Genomic DNA, 24425 nt, shown 5'->3' with positions numbered 1-24425 from the left:
AAAAGGGAAAAAGGGAAGGAAGAAGGAAGAGTAGCCATCAATAAAATATTACATATCGCTAAATATAGTATTATTTATTCATGTTATACTAAATCACTATTAATGAATGATTTAGAAATTATATTTTAAAAGTTAATATCTATACAAATAAATGTATATGTATTTGCTTATTGTAATTTCTGGTTCTAAATACAAGGTTGATATTGAGAAAGATGGAAAAAGAGAGAATATGTTTTGTGTTTGTTTTTATTTGAATTTGGTATTCCTTAAGATCTATGAATTCTTTCATCTTTGGAACTTCCATGCATCCCATAGACATTTTGAATTCAATATATCCAAAATAAATTCTTTTCTCTTACCCCTTGAAACTTACCCTTCTTATCAATTTCCTTGTTTGTCTCCCACTCACCGAGGCTCACAATCTTAGTGTCATCTTTGATTTCTCTCAATTCCACATACCCAACTTTTTTCCAAAGTCTATCATATCTACCTTCATATTATCTCTCTTACTGGTGCAAAGTCTCATCACTTCTGCCATAGCTTCCTTTTTTTTAAAACCCTTACTTTCTGGTTTAGAATTGGTATTATGATTCTAAAGCAGGAGAGTGGTAAGAGTTAGGCAAGTGGGGTTAAGTGACTTGCCCAGGGTCACAGCTAGAAAATGTCTGAGGCCAGATTTGAATCTAGGACCTCCCATCTCTAGATTTGGCTCTCAATCCACTGAACCACCTAGCTGCCCCTCTGTTTGAATTTTAAAGCCCTTCACAACCTGGTTTCTTCCTCTCTTCCTATTCTTCTAATACTTTCCTCTTCTCTATATATTCTATGATCCAACAGTACTAGCCTTCTTTTCCATTCACACAACACTTCATTTTCTGATCATGCCTTTTCATTGGCTGCCTAGAACACTCTCCCTCCTCTCTCTTCTAGCTCCTGGTTTTCTTGTAGACTCAATTAAATCCTGCCTTCTACAGGAGACCTTCCCTCCCCTATTCCTACATTGCTAGTGCCTTCCTTCTGAGAGTTCTTTCCAGTTGCATTGTGGATGGGTGGATGGATGGATGGATGGATGGATGGATGGATGGATAGATGGATGGATGGATGGGTGGGTGGATGGATGTGTAGGTAGACAGATGAATAGATAAATGAAGCAATGATAGATATGGAGACAGATAATGGATGGATGGACAGATAGATGGATATGTAGGTAGACAGATGGATAGATAAATGAAGGAATGATAGATATGGAGATAGATAATGGATGAATGGATAGAGATATGGATATATAAGTAGATAAATGGATGTATGATAGATAAGAAGATAGATGGATAAATGGATATATAGGAAGGGAGAGAGAGAGAGAGAGAGAGAGAGAGAGAGAGAGAGAGAGAGAGATTGATTATACACAGTTATCTGAATGATGTGTTCCCCCTGAGGATGTAAGCTTCTTAAGGACAAAGACAAATGTGCCTCCAGTTTAGCATGGTGTCTGGTACATAGTATACATTGTAAACTCTTAATAGATGTTGACTGACAGACTGGTTTGAGTATACACAGTAAAACCTTGATTAACCAGAACCCAGTTCACTGTAATTCCTTAAGTAACTGGGATTCTTTTTGTTGCTTTTGGGAAGAAAGTTAACAATGAGAAATCAAGACTATAGAAAAGATGTATTCCAAAAGCTACCTTCTGATTTATCCTAGTTGATCACTTCACCCACTTTCCAGCCCAGATATCCTAATGTAATCCCAGACAGCTGGCATGCTGGAATATGCAGGTGTTCACACTCATTACCAAATTAAAATTGTTAGGGTGATAGTCCAGAGAGATTTTAAGGGTCCTTCTGAATCATTAGAGCAGGGGTCGGCAACCTTTTTGGCCATGAGAGCCATAAACGCCACATTTTTTAAAATGTAATTTCATGAGAGCTGTATAGTGCTCACAGTGCCTCTCCTGTAACAGTGCCTGAAAAAAATTGACTTTATAGCTCCTGCAGAAAGAGCCATATCTGGCCCTCAAAAGAGCCAGATATGGCTCGAGAGCCATATGTTGCCGACCCCTGCATTAGAAGATGTTCACACCAAAGAAAGTGGACTTAAATAAAAATTGTATCAGTTGAGAAGGATTACATAAATAAGATTTGAAATTAAAATGTGTACCTTTTATAAAACTCCCTTACCCCCAGCTCATACCATTTTCTTATCTTTATCTTATACCACTTTCTTACCTCTTCTTCCTCTTCTCCACAATTTTTCTTTCCTTGTCACATTCACTTCTTTGACCATCTTCCACTATGTGCATGTCATTTCTCTGACTATGTACAGTATGCTCTTTAAGAGAAGGGATGGTTTCATTTTTATCTCTCTCCAGTACTAAGTACATAGGTCCTTAACAAATGTTTGTTGATTGAGTGATTCAGCATCTGGACAACTGCAGTAAATCTCAGTGACTTGCACAGCAAATTGATGATCCTTGTAACACACCTTTGCCTCACCATTCTCTGATACCATCTCCAGTGACCTCCATCTCAAGACTTCTGATAATTTTGTACCATAGATGTCATCATCACTTAGAACTCTGCTGCTTCTTTAAGAACTTAAACTCCAAAATTGAATTCTTATCTATCCTGCTATTTTGCCTACTCATTCCTATGTAATTGGCTGGTCTCAATTGCAATTTTTAGTCCATTGATTCTCTCTAGTTCTCCTAGTCCATCACCCTAGACTCAGTCAGCTAATGATCATTATAAATCTCAGGACCTTATTTGCCATTCCTGTTTTGCCAATAACAACCCTGGATAAGTCTGCTTTCTACTTCCTTTTCTCCTACATTGCTATAAAAAGTAACAATTCCATGTTGATGAGGTCTACTGTAAATCCATGCCAGCTGACCTCTTCTGGGTTAGTTTGCTCATTGGGAATTCTTTTATTGGTTGGCTATTAACTCCCTTTCAACTCTGCCCCTATTATAAATATTTTCCATTCTCCTCAGGTGTTAATATCCCTCACTCTACCTTTTCACTCCAGAGATGCCCTCATCTCCTTTTTTATTGCTCAAGAAAAAAGTTTATTCAGTATTACTTCCTCAACTTTCCTTTTCTTTACTTCAGAATCTTCCTGTATCTCCAAGTTGCCTCTTTCTTCTCTCCCATCATAGAGGAGGAAGCTACCTTCTTATATTATCAAGATTAGATTCATGATATCTTCTTGAATCTTGCATTTTCAATTTTCTTTCTTTTCTCATAACTTGAGTCTCTTTTGCTCTGTTGACTTTTTTCTCCTTTGCCTACAAAATTGTCCAACTTCTTTTTCCTTGACTCCTTCTCTACTACTAGATCTAGATCTTCTCTACCACTCCTCATGTGATCTCTGTGATCCATTCCAACTGAAAAATCTATGATTGATCCATTACCTTTCTTCAGAGAGTATCCTTTCTTCAATGCCTTTGGCCCTTAGTTGTTCTCCCTTTACCAACACCAGTTCTTTAAACATTTTAATGTGAAATGCATAGGGGATGCCTTATGAAAAGAATTGATCTCTCTACCTTAGGACAAAGATGCAATGTTGATATTGATGAGTGTGCCTCAAACCCATGCCGCAAGGGCGCAACATGCATCAATGATGTGAATGGTTTCCGTTGCATCTGCCCAGAAGGACCTCATGATTCCAGTTGTTATTCACAAGTGAATGAATGCCTCAGCAATCCTTGCATCCATGGGAACTGTACAGGGGTTGCCAATGGGTAAGTTTATTTATTATGTGTAGCTCCCACATTTCTCTGGGAAAGAAATAGTACTAGGTAATTCTATTTGGATCCACAAAGTAGCAGGTTTGCAAAAAGCCAGAAATGAGGCTAGCTTTTAAAAAATATGAAAATAAACATTTTCCATCATTATTACCATCACAATAAACCAACAGCCACAAATCTTCAACCCAAATCCCACAATTTGAACCATTTACATCTTAAACAAATTGGAAGAGGGGGAGAGAGAATGATAGGAATTACATTATTGTAATGGATGCATTGTAAAGGGCATGTCTTCCAGACTGAGAAAACAGAAAAACATTTGCTTCTGTGCCTTTAGAGAGCCTCCATTCCCTTTGGTTTGATTTTAATTCTGTTGTTATAGTTGTAGTCCATGAGATTAGACAAGCTTATTTTTTCCCTCTCTTCATTAGCTTAGGGTTATGTGCCAGTTGTAACTTACAATCAGAAGCAGGGATTTCTCAAGCACATTGTGTGGTTTTCTTTCAGGTACAAGTGCCTCTGTGAAGCAGGCTGGGTTGGCACCAATTGTGAGGTGGACAAAAATGAATGTCTTTCCAACCCCTGCCAGAATGGAGGAACCTGTGACAATCTGGTGAATGGATACAGGTGTTCCTGCAAGCCAGGCTTTAAAGGTGAAAACAAAAGGGCTCATTTCTGCCTGGTTTGGGATGGAATGGTGTATGGAGTCAGTTTTGTGGAAGGAACAGGAACAGGGTTTAGATTTCACTGGCTAGTTCTCCTGAGACCTACAATGTTTATTGGTAGCTTGCAGGGACAATTCAGCGAGAGCAAAGTGAAGGTCAAGTGTATTTAAAGTACATTGGCATATCAAGGGCAGGGGATCCTGCTCTCCATCCTCCTACAATGGAATCATTGTTCACTTTCTGATGTTCTCAGATAATCACCTCTTTGCTTTCTAGGAACGTAGTTATTCAAGAGTTCTTTATAACTCACTCTTGGGTCCCCATTGTTCTGTTTCTGCCACCAGCTTCCCTCTTGGAAAACCCAAGAGAAAGGCTTTCTAGTATTTTACTGACCTACTATCCTTAATCATTCAGAAACCAGGTTGACTAATTTAGTCAGTGTTTATTTTTGGAATGCCTTCTCTGCAAGTCTTTGTAATAGAGAGTATAGAGGATACAGAGATATGTAAGACACAGCAAGGAATTTATAGTCCAATAGGAAAAATAGGGCAAAAATAACTGCAAAAGAATCCTCTTGTTAGGGGATAATCCTCCCAGTTTTATGTGGTAATCAATCCCTTTAGAACTTCTCATTTCTGAAACACAAATATTTCTATTTTATGAGTATCTCATCTTTATGAGTCCTTTTACATAGCTGAATGAGACTTTCCTTGTCAGATACTCAGAAACCCCAAAATTTTATTCTAGCTCACAGTCCTAAACTTTGTCACCTTAGACTGAAAAATGTGGGGCATATACTTTTCCCCTCAGTCTATACTCCTTCCTCTCCAAACCCCACTAATCAGAGTCTTCAAAATTAGAAGGGATCTCTTCACTGCTCATTTTCTTTCTGGAAGAAAGGAATTCACATTTCTGGAGTTGGATTTTGAACCATCATTTTGGAGAAGCAGTGAATATTATGACTTTTGGAGATAAAAGGATGTCAGAACAATGGGAAATACAATGAATCTGAGCTAGGAAGTGTAAATCAAATATATTAACCTTTGTTCAGTTATGTATTTAATAAATTTACTTTTTATAACCTTCACTTCTGAACAGGTTCTTAGTATAGAAAAGTCTGTGACACAATGAAGGCAGAAACACCTCACATTTTTATATAGCACTTTAGATTATAAAGTTTATAGATTTTCCCCCCACAAAAACACCATTCCAAATGGATAAACTGAGGCTCATAGTTTGAGTAGCAGTAACTAAGCAGAGCATCCACATGAGGTCTTCTATCTTGACTCTCAACCCCTGTTTTTTTATTGCTCACCTTAATGATGCCTTCAATCATTGAAGGTAGGAGTTGGGCCAAGTGGCCACTCAGGTCCATCCCTTCCAGCTCTGAAATTCCATGTGATTCAGAAGTTGAGGTTTTCAGTAGTGCATCAAGTTTACTACATTTAATGATATTCTTGGACCATTTCTGAGGGATTATTTGGAAAAGCATTAGTCTCTCTTTTAAAAAAAATTCATGGGGGCAGCTGGGTAGCTCAGTGGAGTGAAAGTCAGGCCTAGAGACAGGAGGTCCTAGGTTCAAACCTGGCCTCAGCCACTTCCCAGCTGTGTGACCGTGGGCAAGTCACTTGACCCCCATTGCCCACCCTTACCAATCTTCCACCTATGAGACAATACACCGAAGTACAAGGGTTTAAAAAAAACCATCCATTACCTTTAAGACCCCAAATCTCCCTGAAACAAAAACTTATCTCCTCACTTTAAAAAAAAAAAAAAAAAACCAAAAAAAAAAAAAATTCATACTTTCCATCTTAGACTCAATACTGTGTTTTGATTCTAATGGCAGAAAGAGCAATAAGAGCTAGGCAATGAGGGTTAAATGCCTTGTTCAAGGTCACATAGTGAAGAAGTGTCTGGGGTCAGATTTGAACCCTGAACTTCCCATTTCCAAGTCTGGCTCTCCATCCACTGAGCCATCCAGCATTAATCTCTCTTACCACTAAAGAATTGCACAGGCAGTACTGGTGTCTCATCACATTTAATGAGTGCCTTTTCTTTTCTAGCAACCTGAAAGAGTTTTCTAGTTTCTAGGATGACTGCTAGTTTACCAACACTGTGAATTTTACTTGAGTGATGAAACTTATATTAAATGTCATTTTTTTCTCATTTCCTACCATCTTTAGGTTACCATTGCCAAGTCAACATTGACGAATGTGCTTCAAATCCATGCCTTAATCAAGGCACATGCACCGATGACATTAGTGGCTACACTTGCCATTGTATCCTTCCATATACAGGTGGGTTCTTTGGGTGACCAGCAGGTCCATGTTAAAAGAGAAAAGGTACTTGGTTCCATAATATCATTTATAGCACTCCATTATCAGTGACGTTATCTCTTGTGTCAAATACTAAAGAAAGACTACTCAAATTGTCCTCCTTTGGTCTCATTGACTGGATCCTGAGATCCATAGAAAACACTGTGCCCTCTCCTGATGTGGGGGGGACCTCCCGTGTGCCCTTGTTGTCTTTTGTAATTGTAAACTCCAAACTCTAAAGAGTTAGAAGGGACTTCACTTAGTCTGATTCCTATTGAGTGAGAATCTTTTTCTCAAATATTCCCAGCAAGTTGGTTTTCCTGCCTTCCCTTGAAGACCTACAGCAAGGAAGAACGCATGTGGACCACCCTGTGTTAAATGTAGCTATTTTATATCATTGTTCCCACTGTAGAGGCAGGGAAGCTTTTTGTCCAGGGAATTGCAAAGGCAGCAGTTTAAAATAATGGCACAGTTTGCATCCAGTATCCAGATGTTTCCAAAATCAAATTTATGCTTTTCATTATTTCAGTGTTCTTGGTGGTTCTCATTTCTAGTGTCTCCCAAGGACTCTCATGTGCAAACCCAAAGTTATCATCTCCCTTCAGAACTCCTCAACTGACTCCTTTTCCTCTCTTCTCTGTATCTGTTTCTTGTTGAAAACTTAGCATCATTCATAACGCTCTTCCTTTTCTCCTATTTGCAATTAGTTGCTGTGTCCTTTAGTTTGATGTTGGAAAAGTCTGACATTTGGGGTCTCTATTCTGCTCTTCACCCGTCTATATTGGCAGCAAAGGAAACTATAAATATACATAACTGTGTATATAACTCAGGGGCACCTACAGCTAATTTGGAGAACATTCAATTTGTCACTGAATTGCTCAGATACTAGAGAGATATTTGTTTATGTTGTGGCTGTAGATAAGATCCACATTAAATTATATCCTGTGTGTGATCCTAGAGGGATTACATTTGACCAAAACCACAAGCATATTAAAGTTCTGGTGCCTGGCATATGGTCACATTCATCTCTAATTGACTCTGGTTCTCTGTGACTAGTAATGGAACAGTCTGCTTTTTCAAAAACTTAGATAACTTGACCCTTCAGTCTGATGCAGCATCAGACTGGAAATTTCAGTCAAAATCTCTGAAAGGTATTTTTTTTCTTCTGATTGGAATGTAAAATTTGGCTGAGATTTTAGTCTGAGTTAGTTATGACTTGATTTTGGCAAATGCAATACCCAAGAGAGAAACTTTTTGTTCTAAATCTTTTATTAGATGTTTATGCTCAGCATTCCATAAACTAAGTCGAAAGCTTTAGTTCCTTTGAATTTACATGAGAACCAAAGAGCTCTGAAATAATGGTATGTCATAGAAGTATAGCAATTGTTTCTCCCCTAAATATTTCCTCCTATACCTGCTAAGTTTTTCCCCCTCTCATGCTCCCATCACCGCCTTCTCCCATATTATAGACCTTCTGTCACTAAAAGGAGAATTTCTGGGACTAACTCTAGAAAACAAGATAAAGTATCACAAATAGTTTTCTTCAACAAAAGAGGATTTGTGTGGATACTATTTCTGGTGGAAGTGGAGACCCCCATCCGCATCCTCCTTTGTTTTTCTAGCCTTCAGTTTTGGATAGAGTCAGTGGATACAGATGTTTCCATCCATATTTTAAGAAAACCTGCTTATCTGAAAATGTCGCCGATGCCAAAAGGACAAATTGTCTGCTCTTCTGACCTATTTATTTCCACATGATCACTTTGGTTTGGTTCCCACAGGCAAGAATTGTCAGACGGTGCTGGCCCCTTGCAACCCCAATCCTTGTGAAAATGCTGCCATTTGCCAGGAATCTCCAAATTTCGAGAGTTACACCTGCTTGTGCGCTCCTGGCTGGCAAGGTGAGATGGATGTCCAGCTTAATGGGCATGGAGAAAACCAATTTCCGTGAGCAGTCAGTCTCAAATTCAGGCAGAGGTGGGAACCTCGAGCTGAATGAAATTCCTTATCCACTGAAGCCCTCCAGCATCCTCCAGCATCCCAACACAAGACCAAAGCTGGAGCTGGTAACTGACGCTTGGTCCACCATCACCCGTGCATCGAGGGCCCCCTAGTGGTCCAAGTGCACAGACCTGGAGGGAACCTTAGACTTTGCTTCCTTCATGCTCCCCAGCTGGCATAGAGAGCCCAGAGTTGGTAAGGCTTGCCCCTTCTGTGTTTCCAGGGCCGCGGTGTAATGTGGACATTGATGAGTGTGTCTCCAAGCCGTGCATGAACCGGGGTCTCTGCCATAACACGGAAGGCAGCTACCTGTGCAAGTGTCTCCCTGGCTTCACTGGTGTGGACTGTGAAGAAGACATCGACGACTGCCTGGCTAGTGAGTGTGCCACTTCCACAGCGGGGAGGGAAATGTATAGAGCAGTGCGTGGAGGTGATCTCTTTCCTCTTCTCTCTCCCTCTCTCTCATATTGTTCTATTGAAGCTAGTATATGGTTTTTAATTTTTTAATTATTTAAAATTATTGATTTTATATATTATTGATTTCATATTTATAATATTTTATTTAAAATTATATTTATTTTACCATTTTTATTTATTTTTATTGTATTACTTAATTTATATTTATCATTTATAATTAATGTTATTATTTTATTTTATTATTTGGTTTCTATTTGTTATTTATAATGGATATTATTTTATTTTATTTCTATTTATTATTATTTCTTTTAAGTAGTTATTACTTAATAATTAATCAATCTTCTAATTATTAATAGTTAATAAATTCTTTTTAATTCTTCTTTCATTAATTTTATTATTCTATTAATTGATGTTATTTATAATTAATTTATTATTTTAATAACAAATTTCCACATAAGTTTTTCAAAGTGATGTGATCCAAATTGTCTCCCTCCCTCCTTCCTTCCCCCTCCCAGAACTGGCAAACAATTAAATCTGGTCATACCCAATATATGTTTTATAGATACTTATATGCATGTTGTCTTCCCTTTCTGCCCTGCCTTTCTGTCCCCCCTCCCTCTGTCATGTCTGAGCAAAGGGACAGATATGTTGATGGCACTTAATAAATGTTTGTCTATTGATTGATTTGGGATATGAGGTGATTAAGAAGCCTTTGGGACAGTTTCCTATAAATCATGAGAGTTTTTTTAAAGAGCTCTGTATGTAGAAGAAGTACTGTAGGAGATAACTTTATTTCGAGGTGCTGTGTGCCTGCCTCTTGTTGAATCCTGTGTTGGAGGGAGCCAGGTAGATAGAGCGATAGACCTGGAGTCAGGAAGACCCAAGTTCAAAACTGCGACCCTGGGCAAGCCATTTAACCCTGTTTGCCTCAGTTTCCTGATCTGTAAAATGAGCTGGAGAAAAAAATGGCAAACTACTCCAGTATCTTTGCCCAGAAAACTGCATATGGGTCACTGAGAATCAGACACATCTGAAAAACAGCTAAACAACAGTTGGTAATCTTATGCATGAATATAAAAGGCAGCCAGTGGCACAGTGGATGGAGCTCTGTCCACAAGCTCCACATGGACAGATTCCTATATCCAGCCTCCACCTGGAAAAAAACTCCTTTTGGAGAAATGACTGTTTTCTACCTCTTTGTATCTATTTCCCTTGCCATATTTATTGATGAGTCCATATGAATTTATAAAACTGTTTACTAATCTCCCCCCCCCCCCCGCCCAGTTCTTTGACCAGACTATGTTGGTTTTCATACCAACAGTTAGAAGGAAACAGTTAGAGCTTCCATGTCCTTGGAGAGAAAGGAACAGGGAAAATCATTTTGCCCAGGCTGGAACTAATAATGCTTTTTTTCCCCTAGCTTACAAAAAATCAGCAGCTTCCAGGAGAGCCAAGCATCAGCATATCAGATGGGAAAGCTTGGATATGTAGTCTAGATAAAAGCTAAAATCAGGAGAAGGAAGACCTCCTAAGCCAGGAGAATTGAGCTAGTCTTTTGGTCTTTGCTCATAGTTTCCAATGCCTGGTGTTTCTTTTATAGAAATATTTTCACCTGATCCTTTTGGGTCCTTAAGTAGCTCACTCATAAGGCTTCTACTTCAGGTGTAAAGAAAGGGCCAGTGACCCATGGATGCTTCTCATGGTGGGAGTTTTCACATACTTGTGTTCAATGTTTTAGATCCCTGCCAGAATGGTGCTTCCTGTGTAGATGGAGTAAACACCTTCTCCTGCCTTTGTTTGCCGGGGTTCAACGGTGATAGGTGTCAGACAGACATGAATGAGTGTCTGAGTGAACCCTGCAAGAACGGAGGCACCTGCTCCGACTATGTCAACAGTTACACCTGCAAATGCCAGGCTGGATTTGATGGAACTCATTGTGAGAACAACATTGATGAATGCACTGAGAGGTGAGGAAGGAATCGACTTTCCTATGGACACAAGGGAAAGACGAGAAGTTGTCACCAATCTTATTTCCTGGGGAAGAGAATTAGACATTCACCTGGGTTTCACCACCACTTCTCAAGTCTCTCACTAAAGTTTCAGGCATTTAGATAATTAATAAGTACAACCTTTTATATCTTAAAAGTGGAAATAAGAATTCATTAGGAAACAGGATGAGCCTTTGACTCTTGTCCTTACTTATTTATCTACCTCTTGGCTTCTTGTCCCTTTGTTCTAACTTGAATGGAAAGCCATTTAAATCACTCTTTCATTGGGAATTGCATAAATAAGCTCTTCACCTCAGCTATTCTGTGGTTATAATACAGAAATGTAAAGTCCAGGGCCCTCACTCTAGTCTTTTTCAAAAGTATTAATTTCACTAAAATAAAAAATTTTAATGACTGAAAAGATACTGAAGAGAAGACTGGAAAACCAAGTGTTCTTCAAGAGCTTTCCAGTGTCCTTGATCAATGGTAGAGATGATACTGGCTCCCAGGCTTTTGGACTTTCCATCCAGGAATACATGAAAAGAAACGCAAGTTTGGGAATATCATAGGGCTTTACTCCCCTTAGACTCTGTGGATTTTAGAATATCCATCAGTGGCATGAGTAGACTCTGGTGTCCTTGTTACCAGTTTGATGGTTGTCTTCTATGTTTGTCTCAGTTCTTGCTTCAATGGCGGCACGTGTGTAGATGGCATCAACTCCTTCTCTTGTCTGTGCCCGGTGGGTTTCACTGGCCCTTTCTGCCTTCATGAGATCAATGAGTGCAACTCCCACCCATGCCTGAATGAGGGCACCTGCATTGATGGCCTGGGGACTTATCGCTGCAACTGCCCATTGGGCTACACAGGGAAAAACTGTCAGGTAAAACTAACATCGCCTCCTACATGTACACACTCTTATTTAATACCTACCTTCACATCAGCCCCTTCTAAGAACCCCCACTTGAGTTTGATACCCTAAAGTCATTTTTATTCCTAAAGCAGAATGGAAACCCTTCTTCTGGAGAGTGATTCTGAAAATCTCTTCCAAAGAGAGCAGTTGCTTGATGGCAAGAGTTAGCAGTTCCTATAAACTTAGCATATAATCCCCCCCCAAAAAATGTTAGGTTTTGTTGTACAGTGGAAACAAGTGAAAAGGAACAATAACATTTCAATGAAGACTAGGAAAGGAGTCTGGAGGCTATTTGTGGATCCATTTAGCCAGAAAAGGGAGCTGTGAGAATAAATTAAAGATTGAATTAAGATGCTTTATATTTAGAGAATGCAAAAGGTTATTATAGTCATGGTGATCAGCTGTTCTTCATCTCAACTGAATTGAAGGGAATGGGCTTTAATATTATTGAGTAAGAATGTAGGTTATCCATCAGTAGAGCTTCCTGTTAGGGTTGAAATACTGGAAAAGGCTACCAAAAAAGGCTGTATCACTATCTTTTCTCAGAAGTCTTTAAGAAATTGCATAGTAAGAAGATGTGGTCTTTACCAGAAGTAGTAGAAAAGGTTTCAGGCACAGAAGCCACCATCTCTATAAAAGTTGAATTAAATTTAAAAGTTTTGTAGATAAAACTGACTAATTATAATGTATAGACAAGGCAACATAAGTGGTTCAAACCAAAGGTTGCAAGCTCTGGTTTTATCATGTGCAGGTTTATCTTTAGTTATACTGAGGGATATAGAAAAAATCTTTAAACCAAATTCATTTCTGAGTGAAATGTTAAAAAAAAATTAATACAGGTCTTTACATCTTTGTTTCTCTTCTCCCTGTAAGAAAACCCCCTATAAGATAGAAATCCATGTCCTCATCCAGACTCCTTTTCTAGGACCCATGGCAAATAGCACTTAACATATTAAATGTGTATGCAACAGCCTGATTTTGATGAGCATCTTTGCTATTTGCGTAGGGCCGTAACAGCTCCCAATAGTTAGGAAAGGAAGAAACCTATCTGGCAGAACAGAATGGGTGGGAATTTCTGGCAAAATGAGGCTCAGGTGAAAGAATCCCTGGCCATACTTGCTACCATTTTACTTCCAGTGGAATATTGGTACCTGCCCTTTCTTCCTTTTCCTTTTTAGTTTCTTGGACATTTATTTATGTGTGTATGAATTTGTGTGTGTGTCTTTCAGACCCTTGTAAACCTCTGTAGCCGGTCACCATGTAAAAATAAAGGCACCTGCACTCAGAGAAAAGCAGAGTCTCAGTGTTTGTGTCCATCGGGATGGACAGGTGCTTATTGTGATGTGCCCAATGTCTCCTGTGAGGTGGCAGCTTCCCGCAGAGGTGAGTCCTGGTTTCTGGTGTGGGTGGCAGTGATTCTAGTAAAGGTCTTTAGTACAAAGAGTGTGGCATGTGGAGTAGGAAGGAAGAATGGAAGGATGAGAAACTAGAGATGGAAAAATTGTACTATAAGAATAAGGGCACAAGTCAAAAGGATAAAAGAGTAGCTTGAAGAGGAGGGAAGGAGTTCTTCCCGAGCCATGTGTTCCCATAGAAGAATCCCTTGAACATCATCTCTGGCAAGGAGTCTAGAGAGGGAACCTTGTGACTTCACAAACAGCCATTCCATTTTAGGCAACTCTAATTGTTTTCAAGTTCTTCCTTAGGTAGACCTGTCTGCCAATTTAACCATCATCCCTCATTCTGGCCTTTGAGGCCCGACAGAATAATTGTAATTCCTCTCCAGACATCTAAAAATAGCTGTCCTGGCCCTGGCAAAGTCTTCTCTTCTCCTAGCTAAACATTGTACCTTGTCATCATCTCAAGGCTATTCACCATGCTGGGCTCTTTTCTTTGCATATTCTCAGTGTTCTTCCTTAAAATCTGGTGCCCACAACTGAACATAGTCTAACCAAAGGAAGTTATCCAACACATTAGCTTTTCCTCCTTGCTTTTTGTCATTTGCAAATTCAGTGTATAATTTTATCTTTCTTATTGATACAAAGACCTTAGTGGCCCAAGTCCAAAGGCAGATCCCAGAGACCCTGCTCTAGGGACTTTCCAAGCAAACTGTTCCTTGGATTCAACTATTCAGCCAATATAGAATTCAGTAAACTCTTCTATCTTCTAGCATACAGTACTCCACCTTTTTTCCCTGCCAATGGCATGAGATGCTTTGTCAAATCAGATGCAGATAGGGACTAGACCTGTCATTTCATTGTTTGAGGGAAAACTCTCTACTAAGACTGGTCTTTCTGAATCTCTCAATCTGGTACACTATACTGTCTCTTGCTTACTTGTTTGTTTTTTTCCCCAAAAAATCTTTGATAACCTGGATCCATTCCATTCCCTTCACCTATGAATCTAGTGATCTTGCCTCACCAAAAAAAGTGAGATGACATTAACATCAATTATTCTTGGTGAAACCATGCTGCTTATTTGTGATCCTGGGACCTTTTCCATGTGTTTATAAGCCATCCCTCTAATGATATATTCTATAATTTACCATGAATAAGTCAAACTTACTTCTCTAAAGTGATTAGACTTCATTCACTTCCCTTTTTTTGAAAATCAGGACATTTACCCTTTTCTAGTCCTGCAGGGCTTTGTTCACTCTCTATAGTTTTTCAGGTATCACTAACAGTGACAGCAGTCACATCTCAGTTTTCTCGGTGCCCTTAGATATAGTGCATCTGGGTGTGATCACTCAAATTTTGAGTTTCTTATAAGGGCAGGACAGAATTAACCATTAGGAAAGATCAAGTTGAAGTCAGTTATTGAATAAGTCTGAATATCTGCTCTATACTATCTGTTGGTTATTATTCATTCCTTTCATCTAAAATAATGTCTCTTTTCTTGCATCATAATCTTATTATTTGAATTATAGTTATTTTTATTTCTGTGTTTCTCCTATTTACTAACGGAAACTGACTTCTTTCATCTTTAGAACCATAATAACCTAGCATTGTACGCTTCACATTTTAGGGATTTAGTAAATATTTACCAAATTAAATCGATTTGGACTTCCTGTTTTGGTCCTTCTGTAGGAAGCAGATAAGAGATCTTCCTACACTTCCATAGCATCGTATAAACAAGAAGCATTAAAGAAACCTCTAAGCTTCTTAAGATCCATGTACAGCTTCCATATGTTTTTCTTGGTACCATCTTTAATGTCTTAGATAGTGTGCTGGAAAGAGCCTTGGTCTTGGGAGTCAGAAGACAAATCTCAGCCATGGCATTTACTAGTCATATGACCATGGACAATTCACATTCTCTCTGAGCTTCAATTTCCTCACCAACAAAATAGAAATAAATATTCCCATTTTGTACAACAATAGGGTTGTTAAAATGAAACCCACTTCATCAACTATGTATAAGCAGTATATAAATGTAAATAATGATAGAGTCATTTAACTCTCCTGATACCATTTATAGTATATGAAAAATCTGCCCATCTGTGAAAACATGTCTTTCAAATCAGGTTTTTCTTATCCTAAATTGTCTGTTAGATTTTTCAGCCATCACTGCTACCCCATGTCCAAGGTGATGGTATTCAGTTCATTACTTGGCTTGAAATGAGAATAAATTCTTCTCTTTTTTCATAATTTTCTGTTTTCAGAGTTAGATGAGATGGGTCTATGAGGAAGTTGCTAAAGGTGTTAATAAAATGGAATTTTTAGACTGTTTTGAATCATATGCTGTTTTTTAAGTCTGCCTTTGCCTTGTGCTATATGCATTTCCATGATGCAATTCTTATACTCTGGTTTTCCATAGGAGTGCCTGTTAATCGCCTCTGTGAACACTCTGGGACTTGCATCGATGCTGGCAACACTCACCATTGCCAATGCCCCCTGGGCTATACGGGCAGCTATTGTGAAGAACAGCTGGATGAATGTGCCTCCAATCCCTGCCAGCATGGAGCCACTTGCAAAGACTATGTCGGAGGATATAGATGTGAGGTGGGCAAGACAATAACCATGCTCTCTTTTGCTCAGCTTTTTGACAAGGGTGCAAGATTTGCTTTAATACTAAATTCATCAATGTAAAATAAAGATAAAATTTATTTGAGAGTAGTTTGTTTTTTACAGAAAGTACTGATAATGAAATTGGGACACTAATACTCTGCTGGTGGAGTTGCGAATTGGTCCAACCATTCTGGAGGGCAATTTGGAACTATGCTCCAAAGGGCTTTAAATGACTGCCTGCCCTTTGACCCAGCCATACCACTGTTGGGTTTGTACCCCAAAGAGATAATAAGGAAAGAGACTTGTACAAAAATATTTATAGCCGCCCTCTTTGTGGTGGCCAGGAATTGATAATGTGTTGTATTTATTCTGGCTTCCCATGAATTACTAATAGTTACTAGACTTTAAGGTTCATTAGAGTAGGAATGATGTCTTGTCTAAACTTTGCATTTTTCCCACTGCCTAGCAAAATGCTCCACATAAATTAGGTGCTTAGTTCTTATTGAACTGGATAGGCTCCTCCATTGGTACCTAATCATCCTACCAAGTTACCTGCAGTGCCAACATAATCCCAGACAAGATATTACAGTTTCACTCCATATCCAAATCTTTACCTTTGGGGTCATTCCATAGACCTTTGGGACCTTCTTGGATATCCATCTGGAAATATCCTATGCTTAGTCACTAAAGAAATCCTATTGCTAGCCACTTTTACTAAGAAATGTCCTCCTTACTTCCTCAATCTCTGCCTCCCACCCCTTCACCCCCACCATTTTTGGTTTGTACTTACTTAGTAGGCAACCATTGGTCATTCTCCCTATCTACTGTCTTTTAGTTCCTGCAGACATGTCCATGTTTCCCCCATCCTTTTAAAAAAAATCCATTCACTAGGTCCTACCATCTCTGCTAGGTGTCATTCAATATCTCTTCCCTCTTTTTCTTTTTTTCCTTTTTCTCTCTTTTTCCATCAAATTCCTTGAAAAAAAATCTACATCCATTGCCTCTTCTTCCTTTGTAAGTTCTTATTGAGTGATTAAAATGAGCCAAATTAAAACCCAGGTTTTTTGATTCTTTCATGAACACCCATTGTGCAAGGACATAGTAAAATGTCAATAGAGACTCCGACTATGCCTTAACAAATTGAATGAGTGGGAACTTATAAGAACTCTATTAAAGAAAAGGTTTAACATTTCTCCCCTAATTTCTCTGATCTGTAACAATGGTTCTGTATCCCATGAGTAACCTTTTTTTTCCCCTGCTAACAGTGTATACCAGGATACCAAGGTGTCAACTGTGAATATGAAGTAGATGAATGCCAATACCAGCCATGCCAGAATGGAGGGACTTGCATTGACCTGGTGAACCATTTCAAGTGTTCCTGCCCACCAGGCACTCGAGGTATGATATGGAATGGATCTCTCCCCCTCACAGTAACTGCAGTCTCTTAGGGAGCTCTGCTATGACTTTTAGGAATTCTTCCCCTTTTGATGCCTTAAGAACTAAGGAAAGAGGACCTGTCCAAAATTCCCTTAAAAACAGAATGGAAAACATTAAAAAATTCTACAAATTCCATAAGGTTGAAGTTTAGACCCAGGCATGAATGTTAAGGAAAGACCTGGTTTCCATGCATCATCTACTCTCTGCTTTTACTTGTTTGTTTTATCTTGGATCAGATCTTCCTCACTGAGAGTATTTTGAAATCTACATGTTTTCACAAAGCACAAGAATATTTGTTCTGATCAATGCATTAAGTGAAGCATAAGAGAACAGGCAATTTTTTTGCTTGGGTAACAAAGGAAAACAGGCCAAGAGGAATGTCATGTATCCTGACTTAATTCCCTGAAGTAGTTTATTTTGATTATTATCATCTCAGAAATTTCTTGGTTTGACTTTTGGGGTAAACTAAAATATATTCACACGTTGATATACCCTAATTTATAGATTTTTGTGAAGAATGAGGTAATACAAGAAAACTAAAGGGAGATGGTACGATGGCTCCCAAAGTATTTCCCTAAATAAAATCCCTAAAATCTGAGTTGGAAGGACCATATGGGCCAGCCTATGCCTGTACAGAAAGCCCTTCTGCAACATGCCCAGTAAGTGGTCATCTAGCCTTTATTTGAAGAACTCTAATAAGGGGAACTGACACTTCAGGAGAAATGCCATTCCTCATTTGGGTCACTGATTGTGAGGATGTTAGGAAAATAATTTTTTCCTGATATTAAGCCTAAAATGGCAGTGTTCCCAGTTATATATTCCCATAGTTAAGAGGTAATTTAATCCCTCCTTCATATGAGAGTCCTTCAGACATTTGAAGAGAACAGCTATATCTCTTCTAAGTATTCCCCAGGCCAGATATGTGTAGCTCAAGATCTCCACTTTCTTTAGCTGAGCCTAGTAGGGCTTGGTGCTGGATGATCTAGCCCAATGGTTCCCAGACTTTTTTGGCCTACTGCCCCCTTTCCAGAAAAAATATTACTTAGCCCCCTGGAAATTAATTTTTTTTAATTTTAATAGCAATTAATAGGAGAGATAAATGCACCTGTGGCCGTCACCGCCTCTCTGGATCACTGCAGCAGCCACCAGGGGGCGGTGGCGCCCACTTTGGGAATCACTGATCTAGACTCTATCTTCTGGATGCTTTTTGGCTTTTTAGAGTCCTTCTTCCAGGGCGAACCCTCGTGCTCCAACGGTATTCTGACTGGGCCAGAGTGATGAAGCCTAGCTGGCTGTGGTCTTCCTTTATGCAACCTAGTTTACTTTATTTTGACTTCCTTGTCCTACTGTCAATTTATGTTGAGTTTATAATTCATCCAAATTAACTCCTCTATCTTGTACTTGCAAAGTTTCTTTTTGAACCCTAGTATAGAACTTTGTTTAACTCTGTGAAGTAAGAACTGACTCATTGTTCTCGTCCAGTGGTTCTTGAAGTTTTTTGGCCTTTGGACGGATCCTTTACATCCTTAAAAATCACTGAGGACTCCACAGAGCTTTACTTCTACATGAGCTATATCTACTGATATTTTACCACATTAGAAGCCAAAATGCATTATTAGGAAAATAATTTTGACCTTCACAGAGCCCTGAAAGGGTCTCAGGGATTCCATGGGGACCCCTAAACAGACTTTGAGAACTATCCTATCGCTATCTTTCTGGATCTTGACTCTGGCATCCAACATATTAAATATTCTTCCCAACTTTGTGCCATCTGCAAATTTGATAAATACACTGTATGTATATGTATATATTATATATATATATATGCACATTCATCTATATGTGGATGTTTATATTGGCTATACCTACATATATATGTGTGTATGTATATATATGCATATATATAAAATGTACCCACATTTATATGGATATACATGGACATATATATGGACAAATATATGGATAGATAGATAGATATGGATAGATATTCATCACACATAATAAATGATTTAGGGAATATATATGAATATATATGGATATTCATCCAAAACAATGTTAAAAATGTTGAATAGTCAGAAACCAAGAACACAACTCAAGACTGTTTTGGGGGTTAGCACTGACCCATTCATGGCTACTCTTGGGATCATGACCTTTGAAAATGGGGCAACTTGATCTGTGTAGATCTAGAATCCAAGGGATGATATTTCTGTGGCAATAGATTGGGGCTCAATGTAAGGAGGGACTTTCTCATCTGAGCTGTTTTCTTGTGAGGTGGAGAACTCTTAAATTGTGAGAACCATCAGTCAGGGATACTACAGATGGGATCTCTGCCCTGGGTGAAGGATTAAGCCAGATGTCGTCTGAATACCTTTCTAATGTTGAGCTTTGGGCGTTCTGCCTTTTGATCCTTATTCCATAGTCTGGAATTCTAAATAATTACCCCATCTAATCCTTCTATATAAACAACAGCCAGTTTCTTACATAGTTTATCTTTCATTAAAAATAGTTCTTCCTGTATTACTATAGCATTGTCAAGTTTTTCTGTCCCATTATTTGTTATTTATTTTTTTGTTTTTGTTTTTTCTTTTGTTGTTTTTGTTGTTGTTGTTTTTGCTAATACAAAGCACGTAAGAATGGGAATGGAACCTATGATTCTCGAGCACGAGTGATCCCTTTGGTTTCAGGAGCTCCTGGAACACTGAACAACCTAAAAAGCTAAACCCAGAGAAGTAATGGCCATGCCACATACCTAGTTAAGCCTGAGGAATTCAAGGACTGTGAACAAAAAGAATAAGGCCGTTTTGTGATTTGGGACATGAAGGTTAGATTCATGAAGCAAAAGGGAGAAGAATTAAACCTAGGATTTCATTGTTGTGGGAAAACTCCTCTCCCCTGTGTAGGTCAATACTTTCTCTGCTGCTTATAGACAGAGGATTTTTCTAGAATACCAAAAGGTTAAGGGACATTTCCAGAGATGCATAGCCAATATGTCCAAGAAGTAGGATTCAGACCCAAGTCTTCTCTGTCTACTACACCAGGCCATCTGTACAGGGCATGCATATAGCTGTATATGTGTGTCTGTATGTACATGGAGATAATATGTACATGGATCTGTGTACATATGCTATACACATATATGTCTATGTATACACACAGAGTACAAATTAAATGAAACTTAGATGGATGATTGGCTTGCCTTGACCCACATTGCTGTTTCTAAGTGTAAGAGGTAGAATGTCAGGGGTAAAAATAAAAGGGTTGGACTAAATTTATAAGTGTGGTTGCCAGAAATTATTACTCAATTCCAAATGATTTTTTTATGGTAGTTTATTTATAAAAGGAGAAAGAGTGAAAGTAAGAAAATCAGAGAGAGTAGATATTTACTCCAACCTGGTCCAAACCAGGCAGGGCTTCAGAGGCCCCAGCAAAGGGGGCCAAAAGGTAAATTAAACAAGGGTTTTAGCCATTGTCTTCCAAGACAAGGGGCCTCTCTGGAGACTAAGTACCTCCAGAACAAGTCAGGGAAAGGAAGTTAGTTTTTTTTCACTCACCCACATGGTAGTCCTAATAGAAAGCAGTCCTCAGCCAGAGATCCTTCAGGGTCAAGTTGAAGATGAAATACCTTCTGATAGGAAGTTCTTTCCACTTTTAAAGACCATTTCTTTTCATCATTTCCTGTGCCTTCCTTCTGCTTTACGTGGGCCAATTACAGCTAAAGCTTTGCTTAAGTCAATTCTGATTCGTCACCCACTTTCACACATATGGGTCACAGACCTCCCCATATTTAAGGATAAGTGGGTGTATATGCTTTTGGTGATTAAATCTAAAAATAGGCAGGGAAGAGTTAATACCATCTTTACATAAGGAAGGAAGGGACATTGCATTTATATAAAACCTCCTGCTTGCCAAGAACTGTACTGAGCCCTTAATAAATATTATCTCATTTGATGAGTGTTATGAAGGGAGAATTCAGACTGCATACTCCAGTAGATCCGGGATCTCATCAAATCAGGAGCTCCCCTTGATGATACAGATTCTAATCCATCCATACCTACCCTTCTCTGACACTCTTGTCCATGCCCTCCAAAAATTCATCAAAGGGGGGGCAATGGGGATGGATCTGCTACCAGCCTGCAGGAGAGTGCTGTGCCTTTCCATGCTTGTTGTCCCTCATTGTTGCCATATGACTGGCTCCTCTTGTTTTTCTCTCCTACACTTCCTTGATGACATGTTTAATTTCTATTCTTCTTTGGGCTCCTTCATCAGTCATATGTTGCAACATGCTCACAACACTTAAGGGCCTCTCCATTGCCTTCTGGCTAATCTTCATCTTTGCTTCTTGGAAAGTGGTTGGTTTCCATGTTTTGCTACCATGTTGGCAGATAGGTGCATGGAAAGAATGGGATTGATGCCAGAGCTTTGTAGTTCCCTGAAAGCATTTCAGTGCACCTTCAAATCAATGATTTTGGTAAAAATTATTTTGTTACCCCTAAAGAGAATGCCTCAGTAGTTCCCAGATGTCATGTAGCTAATGGTCTTTTGAGAGTAAATTACACATCACACCCCCCACAAATCAAACCAAACCAACTTCATCCCACAATGGCTAACCAATGCTGAGCCTCTCCAGGCTTATAGAAACTTCCCTGGGCATCAGATATCCCAGCACATCCCCAGGCCTGTACCTGAAGCCTTTCCAATTTCGTGGCATCTTCCAGACTTTATTCTTTGCTGGCATTGCCTTAAGAAGCTTTGGGTGACATCACCTCTGAGCCCTGGAAGGCACTGCACTTGGAATATTTAGGGACTTAGTGCTACAAAGACCTTATCCAGAGATGAAATGGTCTTATTCAGACCATCCTTTAGTACAGCGACTTTTTACATACAGTAGGTTTTCAGTAAGCATTAATAGTGAAGATAAAGACAATGACCAAACTAGGAGAACCCATATCTTTTAGATTTGCTTTCTCCCTAAGGCCTGAGTGCCCACTCTCTAATTGTGGCCCCTGAGAAGATTGAAACTCTTTTCCCCTTATTCTGTCCAAGGAATTCATTCACCTCTTTCCTCACCATTTAATTTCCAGCAGTGTGTTTATTTTTTAACCACAGTGCTTGGCTAGCCACCATACTTAGAAGTAAGAACCGAGACCCTGTTTTTATCCTGAGCTGCCATTCACTAGTCAAGTAACTAGTTGAGTCACTGGGCTTCCTTCCTCCTCTCTGAATGAGGGGACATTTGGTCTGCATGGCCTTGGAGGTCTCTTCATTCCATTTTCCCCTAAGTTTGCTGATAGATACCAAAAGAATCTCTTCCACAAAGTGGTAATTGATAGCTGAGGCTAAGCAGGTTTCTAATCCTTAATCTAAAAGTCCCCACCAGGGATGAGTTATAAAATCTGGCAAGCTCTTAAAGGGTCAGAAAAATAACTGACCCTTTGCCCAAAAATAATGCTCAGTGTGGTCACTCTGGCTTCTTTTTTATGCTCTCTCTTGCAGGTCTACGGTGTGAAGAAAACATTGATGACTGTGCCCCGGACGCAGGAGGCCCCCACTGCCTCAATGGTGGGCAGTGTGTGGATAAGATTGGGGGCTACACCTGCCGTTGCCTTCCCGGCTTTGCTGGTGAGCGTTGTGAAGGGGACATCAATGAATGCCTCTCCAACCCCTGCAGCTCTGAGGGCAGCCTGGACTGCATCCAGCTCATCAATAACTACTCGTGCGTCTGCCGGAGCACCTTCACTGGTGAGTCGCACCTTAGATTCTGTACATCTTAGAACTGAGCTCATCATCTTGTCCCTCAAACCTGGTCATCTTCTTCTTCTTTTCTACTAATTCTACCTTTATGAAAGTAAAAATAAGTAATATTTGTCTCCTTTGGACCAATGCTACTAAATTCTATAGATCTTCCTTGCTCAACGTCTGCCCTGTCTTTTCCACTACCACTGCCCCTACACTAATTCTTTTTCTCATAGTTCACTGAAATTATACTAGGAGGTTTTTTTAATTGGTTCCTTCTTCCCCCAAGAGTTTCTTGCTCCAGTCTGTTCCATGCCAGCATAGCTGGAGTATCTTTCAAAAGAATAGGTCTGATAAAATCCCTGTTCTACAAAGAAATCTTTCCTGCCTTCCCATTGCCTATTGAATGAAAGCTGGTTACCTTTGTGTGGCATTTAAGGATCTTCACCTTTCTCCAACCTTGTCTTCTATTGCTGCCCTCCATGTACACTAGGCTTCATGCAAAATGAGTTCATCAGTATTCTGAGATCCTACCTGCCTCCACAGTCTTGTTTTCCCTTTGCTCTAACCCAAATGTTTTTTCCTCAAATTTCCACCTGCTAAAAATCCTTCAGTGCCCAACTCAGATGCTGCCTTCTTCAGGAAGCTTTCCCTAACCTCAGAAGTATTCTCTCTCTCTTCTGAATTCTCATAGCACTTCATACTTCCCTTTGAGCACATTCCCTATTTGACAGTATTTTATAGGTATTTGCCATGTAGACCTGTCTTCTTTTGTTAGTGCATATAGGCTTCTGGAAGGTAGCTCCTTATCCTATGATTTACACATAGTAGGTACTTAATAAATGCTCATTGAGTAAGTGGATGGTATTTTTAAAGGTGTGATGATATGAATAAGGGAGTTTAATGGAAGGTAATGATTTATTACCTTCCTTTTATTATTTATTACCTTATTATTGATTTAATGAGGCAGCAACATGCTATTATTTTATTCCAATGTTTACTCTAGTGAAAGCATATTGAGTTTTTGAATACCTTCACACTATTAGATAATATCCTCCCCTTTTCTATACTCCAAAATCCTGGAAGGAGGATGTCAGGGCCACCAGAGCAGACTCAGCAACATAAGACTGCGCCCATGGTTGAGAAACCGACTGATGGAGTCCCATGGCTTAAGCTCAACCATCTTCCAAACCCCCATCTTGAGCTCCTT

The 24425-nt window shown here is 39.2% G+C and overlaps 1 protein-coding gene across 1 annotated transcript in view; it reads left to right on the top strand.

Annotated features, from left to right (window-relative positions):
* Window positions 1–24425, top strand: part of NOTCH2 (notch receptor 2) — a 173289-nt gene that overhangs the window by 135046 nt on the left and 13818 nt on the right. The window contains exons 13-23 of the mRNA XM_044672526.1: window positions 3550–3742; window positions 4256–4401; window positions 6597–6710; window positions 8507–8626; window positions 8950–9102; window positions 10882–11110; window positions 11810–12011; window positions 13271–13424; window positions 15855–16039; window positions 17311–17443; window positions 22976–23221. Of these exons, the coding sequence (XP_044528461.1) occupies window positions 3550–3742; window positions 4256–4401; window positions 6597–6710; window positions 8507–8626; window positions 8950–9102; window positions 10882–11110; window positions 11810–12011; window positions 13271–13424; window positions 15855–16039; window positions 17311–17443; window positions 22976–23221 (1875 nt within the window). The remainder of the gene's footprint in view (window positions 1–3549; window positions 3743–4255; window positions 4402–6596; window positions 6711–8506; window positions 8627–8949; window positions 9103–10881; window positions 11111–11809; window positions 12012–13270; window positions 13425–15854; window positions 16040–17310; window positions 17444–22975; window positions 23222–24425) is intronic.

Source organism: Gracilinanus agilis, chromosome 4 (assembly GCF_016433145.1).
Source record: "Gracilinanus agilis isolate LMUSP501 chromosome 4, AgileGrace, whole genome shotgun sequence".
Classification (NCBI taxonomy): domain Eukaryota; kingdom Metazoa; phylum Chordata; class Mammalia; order Didelphimorphia; family Didelphidae; genus Gracilinanus; species Gracilinanus agilis.
Note: the sequence above shows the minus strand (reverse complement) of the source record. Positions and strands in the feature narration are given on the sequence as shown.